This window comes from Polypterus senegalus, chromosome 14 (genome assembly GCF_016835505.1).
Source record: "Polypterus senegalus isolate Bchr_013 chromosome 14, ASM1683550v1, whole genome shotgun sequence".
Taxonomy (NCBI): Eukaryota; Metazoa; Chordata; class Cladistia; order Polypteriformes; family Polypteridae; genus Polypterus; species Polypterus senegalus.
In genome coordinates, this window is record NC_053167.1 from 142,539,893 (window position 1) to 142,558,291 (window position 18,399).

General features: G+C 50.7%; 2 protein-coding genes across 2 annotated transcripts in view; one reads left to right on the plus strand and one right to left on the minus strand.

Moving 5' to 3' along the window:
- On the plus strand, positions 1–15,642 carry LOC120543505 (FYN-binding protein 1). The gene is made up of 16 exons (XM_039776600.1): positions 1–210; positions 1,842–2,277; positions 2,918–3,100; positions 3,457–3,520; positions 4,690–4,778; positions 4,869–4,920; positions 5,349–5,473; positions 5,565–5,596; positions 8,039–8,079; positions 8,168–8,264; positions 8,609–8,768; positions 8,850–8,973; positions 10,171–10,202; positions 10,314–10,368; positions 12,713–12,807; positions 15,538–15,642. Exons 1-15 carry the CDS (start codon positions 202–204, stop codon positions 12,777–12,779), a joined length of 1,566 nt encoding a protein of 521 aa, XP_039632534.1. The 5' UTR covers positions 1–201; the 3' UTR covers positions 12,780–12,807; positions 15,538–15,642.
- prkaa2 (protein kinase, AMP-activated, alpha 2 catalytic subunit) overlaps positions 15,642–18,399 on the minus strand; it is a 19,029-nt gene continuing 16,271 nt past the window's right edge. Inside the window, exons 7-9 of the mRNA XM_039776598.1 lie at positions 17,448–17,949; positions 17,120–17,246; positions 15,642–16,148 (exon numbers count right to left, since the gene is read on the minus strand). Coding sequence (XP_039632532.1) covers positions 15,955–16,148; positions 17,120–17,246; positions 17,448–17,949 — 823 coding nt within the window. The 3' untranslated portion in view covers positions 15,642–15,954. The remainder of the gene's footprint in view (positions 16,149–17,119; positions 17,247–17,447; positions 17,950–18,399) is intronic.

The following is an 18,399-nucleotide window of genomic DNA, read 5'->3' on the forward strand; positions in this document are numbered from 1 at the left end:
TTCTCGGGGAAAGAAAACTTCTGACGGGAGGCGCGCCGCGCGCACGCACACACCCAGTCACTCACTCACGTGCACGCGCATCCACCTGCTTGCTCTGCAAAGAGTCAAACAAGGAAACTAATTTGGGGGAAAAAAAAACAAACTGAGGAGCTCCGGACAGGTGGAGGTGTCGCTTCGTGAGTGGAGCCTGCGGCCGAGACCATGGACGAGGTGAGGACACGGGATACGTGGGGGCGACAGGCAGCTGGACGGGCAGCTGAGCGGGTTAGAAGGCAAGTCGGGCTGTGAGCGCACGATAAAGTATCACTAAAAAGCCAAAGAGCGACCGTAGAAACGAAGCGACGAACAAGGCACCCCCCCCCCCTAATCCCACGGGGAACAGCGAGTGGGTATGCAGAGACAAATCGGGACCCCCACTCTGGATTAGGAGATTCAAACCGTGAGCTCCAACTGTTTGGAGACTCCTCGTCGGCGGTACACTGCGTGGGGAATCCCACTTAGCGAGACCACCGGGACCTCCATACCGCAGTGGGAATCATAATTGTTGTCAGGGTCTGTTATGAGGACCCCCAAATACTGGGAATGTCATCTGACTATCTGCATATTGCAGTCCGGATGGTGCTGAGAACCTGCTAGGAGGTCATTCATTGACCACCAGTTATAAGGAAATCCATCTAGTGCCCCCCATACTGGTAATGCCATCTGGCAACTTACAAACTGTAATGGAGGGTTAGTAAGGAATTGCTGCCATGGTCTCATCCATTCCCTATCAGTTATAAGGAAGTCCACCCCTGGTATTGGGAATCTTAACTAGTGTGATGGTAAGGAACCCACTGGGGACCGCCATAGTGCAATGGGGATCACAACAGAGACCCTGTCAGGGTATAAGGGTCTCATCTTTTGACTGCCTGTTATGAGGAAGCCCACCCCGGCTCCCACCATACTGGACTGGGAATCTCACCTAGCAGCCTTCATCCTGCAATGGGAATTGTGACTTTAGGGACTGTAACCTGCAGCGCATCTCATCCAGTGACAAGGAAGCCCACCTATCAACCTCCATATTAGGAATATCATCTGGAAATCTCCATTCCTGAATTTGGAATTGTTACTGAGAGCCTTTGAGGAATTGTTCCTAGGAGCTTATTCATCAAATACCAGCTATGAGGGAGCCCACCCAGTGCCCACAGGGCCATCTTAACAGCATCACAGGCCCCCTGTTTTCATAGCAAAACACAAAGATACATAAGCATCAGAAACATCCGGGCCCCCCGGCCAGTGCCCACATGTTAAGATGGCCCTGATACCACCACCGTTAATCTCTATACCAGAACTTGGAATTATTACTCAGAGCCTTTCAGGACTCATTCCTAGGAGCTTATTCACAATTACCAGCTATGAGGAAACCCACCCAGTGAGCCCATACTGGGAATGCCATCTGACAGCCTCCAAACTGCAATGGGAATAATCGCTGCTGGTTTATGACGAGTTGCCTCCAGGGTTTCATCCACTGACTACCATTCATGAAGAAACCCACCCAGTGACCCTCATACTGGGAATGTCTTCTGGCAACATTCATACTGGAATGGGCATCTGGTCTAGTGCCCTCCATGTATTTGCTCCCCGGATCTGGACACTGAACTTGGAACTTGCTGTTACACCCCGCTGGACTTCCCCCTCCCAGGAGCCCCCCCGCCACTATCCCACAGGCACACAGATGATGAACATCGTTCTAGCTGGGCTGGCTCCTTGTCCATCTTTGTTGTAAGGGTGTCTATTGACATGCCAGCTGCACCCAGAGTTACTCCTTTTAATCTCCTCTTTCATTTCTTTTGCTTGCGCAGGTGGAGCCCACTGACTTCCAGGCGCGGCGGTCCAGGTTCCAGTGCTGGGCTGATGTGGTAAACAGCCACAGTCCTTTGACCCCCGAGAAGCCAGCGAAAGCTAATAATGTCAAGGAGTTGGTGACGCGTCTTAATCAGAAGTTAATCATTACAGAGGCAGATCAAAAAGACAAGCCAAAGGAGAAGTGCAGCCCATCTGCCATGACACCACCTGTGCCAGTCAGCGCTCCAGCTGAGCCTCTGGACCGGGAGAAGATGACGGCCGACACTTTCCAACAGATTAAGAGCCTCTGGGAGAGCACGCTGTCCCACACGCTGAAGCCCCCCGGTGCGCCGCTGCCAAAGCCCAGGGGTCTCATCAAGCCCGTCCCCAGAACCAAAGAGATGAAGGCACATCCTCCCCTGCTGCCTCCTGTGCTGCTGCCCTCACTCTCAGGTGGGTGCTGTTTTTGTTGACTTGAGGGGTAGACCTCCTAAAAAGCTGGCATTGATGTTAATGCAAAGGGTTCAGATAACTACAAGTGTGGTAGCAGGCCAGCAGGGGGCACCGCACTGTGCCACTCTTTTATGATGCCACACTGAGGGCCAGAAAGTCCGTGCAGATGGACGCCCCTAGAGGTCATCAGCTGCAGTGCAGCCTCTTCTGAAGTCACAATGACAGATTGGGTGGTGCAGAGACATTGTGAGTGGGGGGCTCATGTGTGACCGTGTGTGTGTGTGTGTGTCTGTTGTTGAGCTCATGTGCCAGCTGCAGGTGCCTAGGGGTCCAGCTGATACTTTCAGTAAATGTGCATAGTGTGTGATATTAAGTGGCCTTTGCCAATCAACTGCCCTATGATCCTGTGTTGGTTGTTTACAACTTGTGGCATATGTGGTGCCACATAGTCTAATGTGCAATGGTGTTGGTGCCAACTTAAAGGGTGTGAATTATATTCTTAAGTCAGTACATGTCCTATACAGCCTCATGGCACAATAACTGACCCAGAGATGATAACCTAGCAATGCCCATTCATAGTGAGCGCGAAAGGCGCTATATACCTTAAACAAAACACTCCTAATTTTTTTCCTCCTTCCAGAATGGCACCCGTCTGATGCCCCGAGACGCACTTCCAGCTCACAATTGGAAACCCGGCCACCCAGGAGGAAAGTCCTCCCCAGCCTCGACTTGTTGGGAAGCCCCCCTGAAAAGCCCCTCAGGCCAGCAAATGTGGAGCTGGAGCCTTTCTGCGTTCACAGGGGGGCATTGGATTGGCCACATGGTATCTTTATTGTTTGTTTTCCTTTAAATAGGATAAATGGCACAGCGGGCACTGCTGGAAGTCTCTGTGTTTAATGCTAATCACAATACTTGAGACCAAAGTTCAGTGATTTGGCCAGGGGGCAATGCACCTCTAAAGCATGCCAGCCTGCTTGCCATCCTTGTATTACTGACACTGTTGTTTGTTTCTCAGCCACACTGTAGCATCTCTCCTTTCAACACAAGATGGCTTGACTCTTCACTGGTCGTCACTAATTTTATGTACCCCAAGTCTAGGGGGCGCTCTTCCTCACTGCAGTGTGTTTCTTTTTGACTCCGAGCTCCTCAGCTCTGCTTTCTCTTTCTTGATCTCCACAGCACCTCTGACCCCCGACACCCAAGCTGAAGACGCTTCCCTGTCTCCTGGTATTCCTGTCCTCAGGTCAGTGTTTTAGAGCGCCCCCCTGTGGTGTGCCCTGCATAGACTGGGGGTGGTGTAGGGGACTGGCTATCTGTCTGTCTGAGTTGCATGCAGGCACTGGCGATCTCTCTGTTAGGAGGGTGGTGCTTGATTACTGATTGGTCGGCTCACATGTCTGTCAGAGTAAGTCCGTCATTGATTGGAAGGGCTCGGTCTGACAGACCAGGAAGTCGTCCAAAGGGACAGAGCTGCCCACCACACTTTAAGGGTGGGGGGATTGGGGATAAAATTAATAAACAAAATGCGAGACCACCAGCCTAATGGAAAAAGAGCTGGAAACTCCACAGGGAGGGGAGTAAAACTGGGCAAATAGTGACAGCCTGGTGGGAACACAAACGTCCATACTGCCCCAGTGTCACCTGTACCTGTGGTCAGGCTAATCGATGGCACTGAGTGACCCAAAGCTGCTGAGATGGTAGAGGGGATCAGTGTGTGTGTATGGAGGTGGGGGGCTGTGTGTGTTTGGGAAGCTCTGTGGGGGGGTCTAAGGCTGTGTGGCACTGCATATTGGTGGCTTAATATATATACATGGGGGGCATCAATCTGTGTATGTGTGTGTGTACTGGGGGGGTAGGGGAGGAATCCGTGTGCATATGCATGGGGGTCTCAGACTGTGCTGGTGGCTTAATGTGTATAACACTGAAAAAGTTGGGGGGGGTCAACATGTGTGACACTGTGTGCGTGTGTGTGTGTGCACATGGGGGTCTCGGCCCGTGTGACACTGCATGTGGGTGGTTTAATATGTTTGGGGGAGGGGCTCAATCTGTGTGGCACTCCTCACATGTATGGGGGGGGCGGGGGTCTCGGTCTATGTGGGTAGCTCAATAATTGTGTGTGTGTGCGCACATACATGAGTGGTCTAAATGTGTATGACTGCGTGTGCATGGGGGGTTGTCAACGTGTGTGACACTCTGTGTGCATGTGGCTTAATATGTGTGACATTCTTTATGTTAATATGGGGCTGTGTGTGTGTGTTGGGGGACAGGGGTCTCAATCTGTGTTACACTGCATGTTGTTGGGGGGAGATCTAAACACATGGTTCTGTGTGCCAACTCACCCAGGTGCCCTGTTCAGCTCCCCCATAACTGCTGCTGTGCCAGGCCCTCACACTTTTTTTTTTGAAATTCTAGAAGTTTCTCAGAAGATTCTGGCACTTATGAGGAGCGCACAAACTCCATGTATGAGCTGAGTGAGGAGATGGGTGGACTGAGGCAGGCTGGTGAGTACAGTGCCCATCGTGATGCCAATGCAGATCATGTCGGATTTCCTTCTGACTTTGCCCCGTTTGCTGATGCCCTCTTTCCTGCAGATGACAGCCATGATGCCAGCTCTCAGACGGATTCCGCGATGGAAACCCAAAGGTTGGTTCCAGTGGCCAGATGGCAGTGTTGCTTGCCTGTTGGCTGCTTGTGTTCTTGCCAGTCAGCTCAGCTGTGGTGGAGTGTGAAGTAGTGAGTTGGCATGTGTGCCCCCCAGTGCTTGATGATGGGCTTTAGTGGTCTGGGTGCTGGCACCACAGCACTCTGTACTGATTTACCTGTCAACAAGTGAGTCCCATCCTCTGAGAACTGTCAGCTTGGCAAGTGTGCCACCCTCTGTTGCCTTGATGGTGGGCGCTCTGCTCTTTATATTGGTCTGTGTCCTCTGCCAGCTCATTGTTGAAGGATTAGGAAGTGGGGCAGCATAGTAGTAATGCCAACTTGTTTAGGCCAGCCACCAAATTGTGGTCCCGATGAGTGCCCATCGCCCCTTTCTCTGCCCAGCACTGATTGTTTCCTCCTTTTGTCAGATTCGACCCGTCCATTTACGAGAACATCAGTCACACCCTGTACGATGACGTCAATGAGATGGATGTTCACAAGGCCATTGGACTCCATCAGCCAAGGAAACCGAAGAACCTGGTGCCCATCGCAGGTTGGTAACTGAGCCCTGATTTGTGGCTCTTGGTGCCCCCAGCTGGGAGGCACAGTTATGTAATTGGCTGTTCACTTTGTCTTTACTGCAGCTGGTGAGGGTTGGCGCCAGAACCCAATGAAGGTAAGACTCGACTCCAGGTGAGCACACACTGCTGCCAGCATCACTGTCATGCCAGCCATTTCCAGAAAGTGGCACTATAAGTTGTCAGACTGGCGTAAAGAGTCTGGTGCATGTCAGATAATTTGAGAAGGGACACTAAGTGACTACTCTGGAGTGCCACATCATGACATCAATGTGATTAACTGAGGTGGGCACAGTAGTAACTGGCGATACCCAGGGCACCCCCAAGAAGTAGACCCCAAGGCTCCCTTGCTCGCTATCACCTGGCAGTGACTGAGCCCTGTGGTGGTGGTCTACTTGGCATCATCCAGAAGGAGGTATTCAATGTGTGGTTTGCCTGGCATAGGTGAGACCAAAGCCCACATCACAGCTATGGTTTGTGCCCTAGGATTGGGTTTCAAAAATGAGTTTTAGTCTTGGGTGCCTGAGCACCTGCTGATGCCCATGCTACATGATGTGGGTATTAAGCACATTAGTTAGCTGACTGTGTGGTGAAGTGGACCTGTTGAGCTACCAGTGTGGTGTTGCGTGTGGCATGGTGTGTCCCTTACTCTTGTGGCAAAGAGTCACTCACCGTCTTTAACATCGGGCAAGAAAAGCCAGCAGCGTCACCCACATTCAATAAAGTGTGCCATGCTGGGCATGTCTGGTGCAGCAAAGTCAGTCTGCGCAGGTTTCAAGTGCTTATTGCTTGGTGAGCTCACTATTGGCATCACCATGTAAATGAGATGGGTGCCCGTTGAAGTTGAGATATCACAATTTATGAGATAAGCAAGGTGGCCTGCATGCCATTTTGGTGGCACACCAATCCTGAAGTACCCTACACAAGTCTCTACTTCAATGTGCCTTGGTCATGTGCAGCAACTGGCAAAAATGATAGAGGCAGCGAGACCAAGAAGATAAAGGCACAGCAAATGGGCATTGAAGTATAACAGAACCAGGTCATAAGTTAAAACTGGCATTTAAGAAGGTGGCATACATAATGTTTGGATGGTAAGACAGCAAGGGTACAGGCTGGGCAGAAATCTAAAATTGGCAGTGAGAAAGTGAAATGACGTGCCAGGGCTTTGAATTGGGTAATTTGGCAGGGACACCAACTGAGCAATGAGCAAGATATGAGGAGTTAGCTGGCATATGTGAAAGTGAAATGGCAGTGTCACACCCATCAGTTGGCAGAGGTACAGGCTTGACCACAGGCTGCAGGCAGAAATTCAAGATTAACAGGTACTCAGGAAATGACAGGGCATTGAATTTAATAAGTTGGCAGGGCCACTTACTGGCATATAGGAGAGATGGCTGAGTTTTTTTAAAAGGGCAGTAGTCAACTGGCAGAGTCTCTTACTGAAAAAGTGGAAGGTGGTAGGATTGGCAGATTGAACTATGGGCAGGGTGGCAGAGCCACAGCAAATGGGCATTAAAATACAAAGAGGTGGACATATACAGAGATTATCAAATTTTTAACTGAGGGACTGGCATATGCAAAGGTGGCAGGGCAATGGCACACCTAATGAGTGGACTATAGTTAAGTTGGCAGGGATGCAGGATGTGCTGTATCATCAGTTATCCTGTCACTGTCCATTTTGAACCTCTGCTAATATGAAGTGCCAAGGCAAGGTGGCAGAGCCACTGACCGGGCTCTGGGTAAGATGGCTAAACTATTAACAGGGCAGTAACACCCTGGCAGGTCTCAAACTGGAATATGGGTAGTTGGTAGTGTTGGTATTTGAGCTCTGGGTGGGTGGCAGAGCTATAGCAATTGGACCTACTTAGGAATTGGTGAATGAGAAGGTGCCAGCTCTTTGGGATGGGCAGTAATGTGGTCAATAAAGTGGCAGCACTGCCACTTGGCTGATTTGTGTGAAAGATGGCAAAGCTCTGGACTTGTTCAGGTGGTCAAGAAATAGGGTATGCTTTTTGAGGATGGCAAACTATGAAATGACAGTTGGCAGTGCAGTGACATGGCATTGATAAAGTAGGGAGACACTAACTGGACTAATGTTAGTGGAGCTATAAGCTGGGCAGTGCCAAAGTGACAAGGGCATGGCTTTGGTAGGGTTGTGGAGCTGCTAACTATATTGGCAAGACCTTTTTAACCTGGCAAAGCTGTGCCATGGCTTACAGACCAAGCCATGCAAGTGCTATAATGAAGTGGCTCGTAGAGCCAGCAATAGTTGGCAGCAGGTGGGGAGAGAATTGTGCCAACAGCTGCCCACCATTTTTCAGTTTCAGGCTAACATAGCTCCTTTCATAGTGAGTGATTTGCCAATCCAGGGTGTCCTTTGTGTTTTGATGCTGTGGGTGACAATGCGGGACTCTGCGTCAGGTGAGAACCTATGATGGATGTTGGACCCTTGTCCTGATCCCCTGGTCTGGCATCCAGAAGATTTTGGGTTGTGCCAACCCCAGGCCTCTTTAAATTTGGGATTTTGTTCTTCCTTACAGAATGGAGGTGATAAGAAGGCCTTCCCGTTTTCCAAAGTGAGGTACGGTGAGCCCCAAATAGCCTTGCTCTGCCAGTCTAAGCCTTGTGAAAGGCGCTATAAGGGTGTCTCACTTCTGGTTCTTCTGCAGCTATGGAGAAAATGCCAACGAGAAAGAGAAAAAGAAACGAGAGAAAGAATTAAGGCAGCGGGAGAAGAAGGAGAGTGACATCCGGAGGCGATTCCATGTGCGTAGCTCCTCTTTTTCATGTCTTTGTGAGTGTGCCACGTCTCACAGGTGGTGAGCCTGGCATTTATAGGGTGCAAGTTAAGCTGGCCTGACTGGCTTCCAGAAGGAGGAAGGTGCACAAGCGTCATGGCAGCTGTCACTTACTGAACATGCGAGCTTCCTTCTGTGTGTGTGTGTGTGAACAAGAATGTTACTGAGCAACTTGGGCAGTGCCAGTGCCTGAGGGCAGCAAGAGAAGTGCCACTTTGAAAGTGCTGCTGTGGTCTTAAACATTACAGGCAAAGGGGGATCTAGGCAAGTGGGAGGATGGCTGACTTCTGAATGACGTTCTCTGTGCCACAGGTCACTGGCCTTGAAGAGCCAATTCACATCGCCCAAGTGCTGGAGGGCACAAAGGGGGGCCGGAATGAGCTTCAGGTGTGGGCAGGTGACTCGGTGGACATCATTCGCACAGAAGAGTGCCCATCAGGGAAGTGGCTGGTCAGAGACGGTAGCGGCCACTGTAAGTAAAAGCATTCCGCAAGCCCAGTGCTACCTAAGCCACATGTCTACTGATACCAAACCTTGGGCTCTTTTCACACAGATGGTTATGTACCCATCAGCATTCTCAAGCTTGACCCTAAAGAGATCCTGGCATCGGGGAGAAGAGGCTCAGCTTCTATCACAACCAGCACCCCTAAACATGGTACTTCATGGCAGATGAACAGGTAAAATCCCGGACCATCAGGAAGCCAAGGGTTTTAAGGCTGTGGCGCTGATGATACCCGCTGGTGACTTTGTCTTCTCCATTCAGAATTCAGCCAACCAATTTTAAGGGAATTGCTACCCTCTTTTGGGGGCATTTAATACTCTCTGTGGCACTACACTGCCCTCTACTGGCAACTCACTCTGGACTGTATTGGTAACTAATGCCAAGTACTGATTTCCATTGTCCATGACATTGCCCCCCTAGTTGCTGCCAGGCACGTCTTTCCATCAGTGAGAGTTTCTGCTTTCTATGGGAGGCATTGCTGTCTCAGTGGCTCTGCACTGCCCTCTACTGGCTACACACTATGTGCTGTAGCAGTCATCAATGCCGTGTAATTTCTATTGTCGGGGACCCTGCCCCCTAGTGGCTACTGATCATTTGCTCATCGGTGAGAGTGCCCGCTATCTGTTGGAGGTATTGTCCTCGCTGGCTCTGCCCAGGATGCTGCCCCCTACTGGCTCCTCCCTGCTTGTCTGGAGCTTATCAGTCATTAATATCCTGTAGCGACTGTCCATTTCCTACATAGGATGCTGCCCCTTGGTGGTTACCTGCTGTTTGTCAGGGGCACCATAGTGCAGCCAGTGACTCTGATCCCACCTGTCTCCATTCTGTGTATGCTGCCCCCTAGTGGTTACTCTCCCTTTGTCAGGGGCACAGCCTACTCTCTATCAGAGGTATTGCCTTTTCTGTGGCTCTGCACTGCCCTCTACTGCATGGCTACTCACACTGGACTGTATCCGTCGTTAATGTCCATGTTGCGATTGGCCTGCTTTATAACCTCTAGAACGCTGCCCCCTAGTGGCTACTGATGCTTTATGTGAGGCACGTCTGTCTGTCCGTGAGAGTGCCCACTCTCTATTTGAGGTGTCTGCTCTGTGGCTCTGCATTTGTGTCTAATGATGCCAGGCTGTCTGTCTAGGATACTGCCCGCTACTGGCTACTCCTACTGGCCCTCTGTGGTCTCTCCAGGACCCTGAGCTAACTGGTCTGTCAGGACACTGCCCTCTGCTGCTTGTCCTAATTGGAGACCCCCTGCCTGCCCCATGGTCATTACACCCTGAATGTCAGTAATGCTGCCCCCCATTACTTGTCAGTTAGTCTGTCCCCTGCTGGTGTACCCTCATATTTGTGACTCTTTTTTTTTCTTTCTCTGCAGATCCTCAGTGATTCTGGACACATCAGACACCTGTGAGTAAATGAAGACCACTCAGTCTGTGACCACCACATCCCACCCAAATGAAAAGTATGGAGATCCTGCATGCACACTTATATCTGTCTGTCTGTCCGTCCGCTTTCCAGGTGACTTTGACAGTGAGATGTATGAGGATATCGAGTGTGGACTGGCGGGCGGCAGGTGAGAGTTGAGGTACCCAGCTGTTCAGTGTGGCATATCTGGCTGCTAGGCCAACACGAGCCCCCCGACAGCTGAGCTTCATTGGTTTTGTATCACTTACAGTGGCCATCTCTCTCTGCTGTGACACTTCTGCATGTGCTGACCCCCTTAGTTACCTGCAGAAGAGGGAACAGGGGTTGGCGCTCTGTGGGCAGGGTGGCATGCTGAATGGGTTTGTTGGCTCCTCCTATTTTTATTCTTCTGATTTTCTTCAGAACCTCTGGGGTTAATCAAAGTATCTATCTATCAATCTATCTATCTAATTACTGCCCCCTATTGTGGGTGGTGGGTGCTACGCTACACCTAGTTGTGCCCACTCCTACTGACTGAAAAGAAAGCTGCCCCCTAGTGGCCCCTCACCTTTTGTCTGGGGTGCTGATGCCCACTCTACATTGGAGTTGTTGTCCTCTAATGACATGCTGCCCACTGTCTAGGATACTGCCCCCTACTGTGAGTTATGGGTTCTACCAACAGTGAATTTTTCGCAGTGATTACCTGCTTTCTCTCCAAGGCACTGTAAGCTCTGCTGGCTACTCACCATTTCTCTGGGGGCACAGCCCACCATCAGTCAGGTCTTCCGCTGTCTATCATTGCCCTTTCAATGGGTCTGCACTGCCCTCTAATTACACTCCCCTTTCTGCCCCCTTTGTCTGTGGCACTTACTTTCTATCAGTGAGAGCGCCCGCTCTTTGTGCCTCTGCAATGCCCTCTGATTTCAGCTATTTGTCTATCCAGACTACTGCCCCCTACTGGCTGCTCACTGATTGTTTGGAGCTCTCAGCACTCTAAGTAATTAATGCCCTGTACCGATTGCCCATTTTCTGCCTAGGACACTACCCCCTAGTGGTTACACAGTATATCTTGGGGTACTACACTATGCCCAGTGATGCTGACCCCAGCTGTTTCCTTTTCATGTTAAAGGAATGCTGCACCCTGCTGGCTAAAGTATCTATCTATCTATCTATCTATCTATCTATCTATCTATCTATCTATCTATCTATTACTCTGTTGGCCCTTTTGCCACCATTAGTCTGGCTGGCCACTGTCTGCTGGGGGGCAGTGCCCTCTGATTGCCTCAGTGCTGCCCTCTAATTACGTACAGCTTTCTGTCTGAGACACTTCCCACTATGGACTATTCACCCTTTGTCTTTGACCCATCTCTCCATCAGTGCGTGCCCCCACTTTGTCTGAGGTATTGCCCTCTTGTGGCTCTGCACTGCCCTCTAATGACCCTTAGCTGTCTGTCCAGGCTAGTGCCCTCTGCTGGCTGTTCCTGTTTCTTAGGAGCTCTGGGCCCCCTTGGTAATTCATTTCATGTTATTATTGCTCTTTCTGTTCATAATGCTGCCCCCTAGTGGCTACTGATCCTTTGTCTGCGGGGCACTGCTCTTCTTCAGTGGTAGTGCCTACTTTTTTGTTGGAGATGTTGCTCTCTCTGTGTGAGCTCTGCAATACCCTCTGACAACCCAGCTACTGTATCTGCCCAGAATACTGCCACCTACTGGCTGTTCACTGTTTGTCAGGCGCTCTGGGGTCTTTGTCATTCATTCCCTTGTAGTGACTGCCTGATTTTTTTTTAGGACTCTGCCCCCTCGTGGTTATTCAGAATTTGTCAGGCATTGTACACTACAGCCAGCGACGCGGACCCCTTCTGTCTCCATTTTGTATTAAAGAACGCTGCCCCCTGGTGGTTACTCATCCTTTTTCTGGTGCACATCTCTCCATCAGTGAGAGTGCCCATTCTATTGGTGGGCATTGTTCTCTCTTACCACCCTACCCATCATAGATCCCAGTAAAATTTTAGGCTGCAGTTATACAAGAAGAGTGAGGTTATGGGGGGGTAGGGGGGGGCACCCTGAGGTCTCTTCAGGTGGAGCCCCCCAAGAACAGGAGAAGTGAGCTGTGTGTGCACTTTAACCCCTTGCCTCCAGTGCTGGTGGTGACACCGTTGTCACTCAGGTCAATGATGACTATCAAGCAGCTGGTCGGGCCACCCTGCTCTTTTCTGAGTTTTCAGTGAGCATGAGAAAGGTGCTATATAAATCAAATGTAATAATATTATTATTAAGATGATGGTGGCTGTTGCCCAAGCCTGTCCACCTTCAGTGGTTATCGTGTATCCCTTTGTCCACAATCTACTTGTACCCCCCCATTCCTTGCCTCCACATAAGGTGACACATGGGTGGTCTGCAGGTGCTGTGTATGCCCACAGACTCGCATGGCTGCACTCTTGTGCCAGTCCAGAGAGGGCGCTATATTGTTTCTTGTAGACATCCCTCTTTTTTTGTTTCTGTTTGTTCCACAGTTCAGAACCTGAGCCTCCATACCAAAGTGACATCATCTGGAAGGGCAGCAAGCCAAAGAAGAAGTAAGCAGGCCTGGTCCTCTGCGGGCCCAAAGGTGAGCGAGGTTCACTTGGGTGTCATCGGGGCGACCTTAAGAACACCTGGTGGGGGGGGGTCAGCACTTCCAGGTCGGAGAATCACGCAGAGCATTCGCTTTATTGGTCCATCGTCCCGGGAAGCCTGGTCCCACCTCAGGAGCATTGGGTGTAAACCAGGAACCCATCCTGGATGGGACGCCAGCCCACTGCAGCTCTTCTCCTTTCACCATTTAATGTAAGACTTCGAGTGAGTGGTGGTGTCGACGTGGAGTTGAGTTGAGTCCCATCTTCACTCATTTGTGTCAGAATCGGTCAAATAGACTTAAAAATATCGACGAATACAAACTCGTGGAAATGAGCGATGAAAGGAAGGCGCCAACTGAGTCTGACTGTAGACCTCCAGGTGCAGACCCCCAGACCCTGTGATGTCACTCAAGGTGCCTGTGGCTGGAGGTGTGGGGGATGTGGGGACCTGAACTTCAAGGGAGTCTTGGCATCCAATGGAGTTGTGGGTCCCACCTTCACTCACTGGTGTCCGAATTAACATGGGTGGCACCGACTAGGCGCAGCTAAACACGGCAAATGTTGTGCCCTGCTTACATTCCTAGTGTGCCCAAAGACTGCCCTGGTCACTCTTTAATGGGAAGGGGGCACTGACTGGGTACAGCTAGTGTGCCCACTAAGAGCTCTTCATAAGCTAGTGTGCCCATACGGCACTCTGTTTTCACCTTTTGGAGTACTCAGTCATTGTTCCACCTCCACTCCCACTTTGCCCTCTTAATGCCCTAATAATATTGCTACTGTGCTCAAATAGTGCCCTCTTACCCCTTTTGTGGCCATTCTCACATTGCTGCTGTGCCCACTTTATCTTCCTAGTATGCCCAAAGACTACTTACTCTTTAGCTGCTCCCAGTCACCCGGTGTGCCAGGTAGTGCCCTGCCTGCTGTCCCACTGCTATCCATCTGTATTTTATGTGCCTACTGTTGCCATCCGCTCCATGCCAATTTGACCCATCTGTGCCCTCTTGTTGTTGATGCTTCTGAAGTCCATCAGGCAGCTGCAGTTGGTTACCTGGTAGGGCTACACACTCATCTTCACGTAGCTGCCAGTCCCAGTGTAAACCAGGAGCCCATCCTGGATGGGACGCCAGCCCACTGCAGCTCTTCTCCATTCACCATTTAATGTAAGACTTCAAGTGAGTGGTGGTGTCGACGTGGAGTTGAGTTGAGTCCCACCTTCACTCATTTGTGTCAGAATCGGTCAAATAGACTTAAAAAATATCGACGAATACAAACTCGTGGAAATGAGTGATGAAAGGAAGGCGCCAACTGAGTCTGACTGTAGACCTCCAGGTGCAGACCCCCAGACCCTGTGATGTCACTCAAGGGCCTGTGGATGGAGGTGTGGAGGGGGGCAGTCTGGGAACAGGGCTGTCTTGAAAGTGGGCCGTTCAGAGGGTCCCCAGGACTAAAACATCGAGTTAGTGGGTCATAAAGAATGCTGAGAGAATTGGATTTTATGAACAGATACATAAAAAAAGGACAAACTTACGAGATCGGTAAACGAGGGTCTGCACTTGGACCACCGCGGACATCTCATTGATACGAGTTCCATTGTGTGTCGTTAACCAGTTAATACCCGGCTGAACGCAATACAAGTGTTCAATGAGATGATGCCAGGGTCATGCGGCTGCTCAGGGGCCTGCCACTGGGGGTCTGCAGCTAGACTTGGGTGGGTTTTTGTTTCTTTCTTTTCATGTTCACATGTCACTCTTCATGAACACGTGTCACATACATAAACGTATAGAGATGCCACATAGGGCGTTAATTTTACATTAAGTGTCCCACCGGGGGTAAGGTCTGTGTTTTCTGCTAAACCAGGATTGAATTACATTTCCAAAAAGCAATCTTGGGGTGGTCCGGTGGTGCTTTCCCATAAGTGAGGGGGCCACACTTCAGATTTCCTATTGGCCAATCTCAGCAGCATGAACTCCAACTGCCGAAGCATTGGAATTGCGCTCCGGTCTGTGGTCCTGTAATCTGCGGGTGCTGCAGATGGTCTCAGTAGGTGACATGCCAGTAGGTGATGGTGGCTCGGGTATCTGCCGATTGGTCCGAAGCTAACCACTAGTACGACATGTCAGGCATGAATGTAAATTATAACATAGCAACAGATAAAAACGACGGTCACAGCGGGTGACGTGTACCTAAGTGATCTTTCTGAAAGTGGACCTGTGCTTTAAGAGCGGGCACCTTTGGAGAATCGGGGTATACATCATGGCAGGTGGCACTTCAGAGAAGGCTGTGCCCACTGGAAGTAGCCGTGGAGTAAAGAAGCCATTCCTAGATGATGCCCTGTGTGCCTACTGACTCGGCTGGCCAGAACAACCATTGGGCACCCCCAGACATGGGCACCCCTCAGGGCATACCATGAGTTTCACATTGGGTGGTAGGACCCAGGTCTGCTGCTTTTGAGGTGCAGCCAGATGGCATAACGGGTATAACCCTTTCAAGACATGGTCCACTCATGGACATTCGTCTCTGGGATGCCCACTTCACGTATTAGATTCATGCCAGGCTTCATTCTGTTTCTTTTCTTGTGTCGCTCCATTGCACAGAAAATGGCAGCTGACCTTCCTGAGCGTACTTCGCTAACGGTACTTCGATTTTGGAGGTGCTTTGTCACTTATTGTGCCCACCAGCATCTCTGGATGGCATCTCTGTAATTTTTTTTTTTTTCTTCACAGATTTGACTGCCCAATGGTGCTGGGCACAGAATATGGCACTGCCCCAGCCCCCTTCAGCTGACCTTGTTCCCCCATTGTTAGAAGTAATAAAGTGGTCTCACTGGTCATTTGTGACGTTTTTATTATAAAGTGCAAAGAACCACAAGAGGAGGAGCGGAGAGTTCAGCTCCGCAGTCCGGTCATTCACAGTGGAGGGTACATCGCCCGCTTGCCCTCCTGCCCCCTCACCTCCAGTGTGATGGCACACCATGACTTGCAGAGGAGGAGGAGGAGGCAGAGGTAGAAGGTGAAGAAGACCAAGGCACTATAAAGAAAACAGGGCACAGGAGCTCAAATGCAGTGGATGCCCACCATGGCGAGACTTCCTCCAGGTGAGTGCCCGCATGTGCTTTGTTTGAGACACCAGCATGCATTATGTCAGCGTGCCAATGTAGTGATCAGACTGGCACACATCTCGAAGAAGTCCATGGTGTGACTGCCTGGGCGGGGAAGGCTGGAGGGCACAATTCCCACTAATGACCCATCCACTGGAGCTGCGTCCGTGCTGAGCTGAGGGCGAATGATCGGTGGGTGGGGGGCACCAGTGCCCAACTTCTGCTCTGTAGCGTCCTCTGGAAATATAAAGCAGAAGGGTAAACCCTAACCAATGAGCTGTGCTAGTCTCCTCACACTCAAGTGTGATGCCAACTGAGCTGATAAACTTAATGAGTCATCCTTCTCCATTCATTCTTTTGATTGTATCCAATAATTGGCATCCTTGCTGCACCCAGCCCACTTTCACCATTTGCTACACTGCGCTCTTTTTGCCACCCTTGTACTTTGGTGGTGGTCTTTATGTATCTTCACTGTGCCCAACCCATGCCCAGTGTATATTTCAGTACGTCTACTGTTAATGCATTATTGATTACCTAATCTGTGCCCATCCTGTGCCCATTGACTACAACAATGCTGTGCCCAGCTAAGTAACAGCTACAGCATTAAGCTGGTCAAGTGCCCAACAAGCATTAATCTGTGTTGTTTCTGTGCCCTGATAAAACTTTGCACCTTATATTCCCAATAAGTGCCATGCTTAATTTTTTGCCAATCTAATTCTTCACTGCACCCAGTCTTAGCAGAAACAATGGCACAGGAAATGCCCATCCAACATTCCCACGGTGTTAAATTAGCACCATGTTGTTGTGCCTACTTAGTGCCCTGCTTACATTCCTAGTGTGCCCAAAGACTGCCCTGCTCACTCTTTCTTGCGGGGCCCTGACTGGGTGCAGCTAAAGTGCCTACTTACAGATCTCCTTAGGTTAGTGTGTCCCTATGGCACTCTGTGTTCACCTTTGGAACAATCGGCCAGCGTCCCACCTGTGTGCCCAAAAGTGCCCTGCTTACACCTAGTGGGGCCATACTCGCATTGGTACTGTGCCCACCTTACATTCCAAGTATGCCCAAACCCTGTGTATTCTTTAGCTGCACCATGTCTCCTGGTGTGCCAGGTGGTGCCCTGCCTACTGTCCCACCGCTCTCCATCTGTATTTTGTGTCTACTGTCACTGTTGGCTTCATGCCACTTTGACCCATCCATGCCCTCTCACCGTCGATGCTTCTGAAGTCCAGCAGGTAGCTGCGGTTGGCTACCTGGTACAGCTGCAGGCTCATCTTCACGTAGCTGCCAGTCACGGGGTTCTTGCGCCGCACCCGTAAGTGATAAGGGTTCACCACCTGCAAGTAAGCAAGCCGTGATAAGGACCACCAGAATAGCATCGGGCTGTCATAGAAGCCCCTACTATTGAGGAGAAGGAGCTCCCTGCTAAGCAAACTGAGCACTGCTTTTGTAATCCCTGAAGGGAGGAAGTCTTGGTAGTGGGCACAGGTGGTGGCCACATCCTGCCTACTGCCCGGGTAGCGGAGCAGCAGCCTTACCTTCCAGTCGTAGTCGAGCTCCTTCATGGCTTTGTATACTTCGGCCATGATGTCAAAGGGCTTGCTTTGGCTGCGGATACCCAGGTGCCACTTTGCTTTCTTGACAGACAGAGGCTTAGGCCTGGTGGTGTTGAGGGCATCGAGTGCACAACGTGGCTTGGGGCTGTCGGTCACTAAAGGGGGCATCCGCTCTGGGTGAGGCTTGAGTCCAGGGGGCAGTGGCAGGCTTTCGTCCATGAAGGAGCCAGAGGGTGGACTGGATGCCAAGTAGAACTCGCTGGCCTGGTTCATAATGCGTCGATTGTCGATGATGAGGTGGTACGCTACGGCCAGGTGATCCTGGGGGTCTCCGCCGAGCAGGCTGTTCATCACCTCCACCTCGGAGCATTCAAACTTCTCGCACGTCTCCCTCACGGCCTCCTCGTCGATCACGTTGGCATCATAGGCGGGGTCTTCTGGGAAGAGGTAGTCGGGCAAATCCAGCTTGAACCACTCGTGCTCTCTGGAAAGCAAGCAGTTGGGCACCAAGTGCCAGTTAGAGTGGGAAGGGGTTTGTTATAGAGTGAAAAACAGGCAAAAGTGCACCTGCTGCCATGCCAGGCAGAGGCAGCGGGCACTTCATAGTGTAGGGGGGCACACAGAAGGACGTCTCCTATTGGTGTCAGCAGCACCCCCTGTCTGTTAGTGTGAAAAGCAAACACAAGCAGTCTGGTAACTTGTGCCTACTTCATGTTCTAACTGCCAGACGGTCGGGGGGTGGTGTACAATAATATGTGCACATAGGTGGGCATCAGCTCTCTGTGAGAATGGTGCCCCCTGTGTTGGGCCCAGTGCTGCTTCTTGCTTCCACATCATTAGTGGAGGGAGGTGTTCATAATGTATGAAAAGCAATCAAAGGGCACCAGCCAGCAGTGGGCACTGTTCTAAGTGCACAAAACACAGAGGGGCATCG

What these genes read in the sequence shown, in the direction of transcription:
- LOC120543505 (XM_039776600.1), top strand. An exon ending in ACTTCATGGCAGATGAACAG is followed by an intron (nt 8,974 to 10,170) that starts GTAAAATCCCGG and finishes CTTTCTCTGCAG; the next exon opens with ATCCTCAGTGATTCTGGACA. An exon ending in TGTGGACTGGCGGGCGGCAG is followed by an intron (nt 10,369 to 12,712) that starts GTGAGAGTTGAG and finishes TTTGTTCCACAG; the next exon opens with TTCAGAACCTGAGCCTCCAT.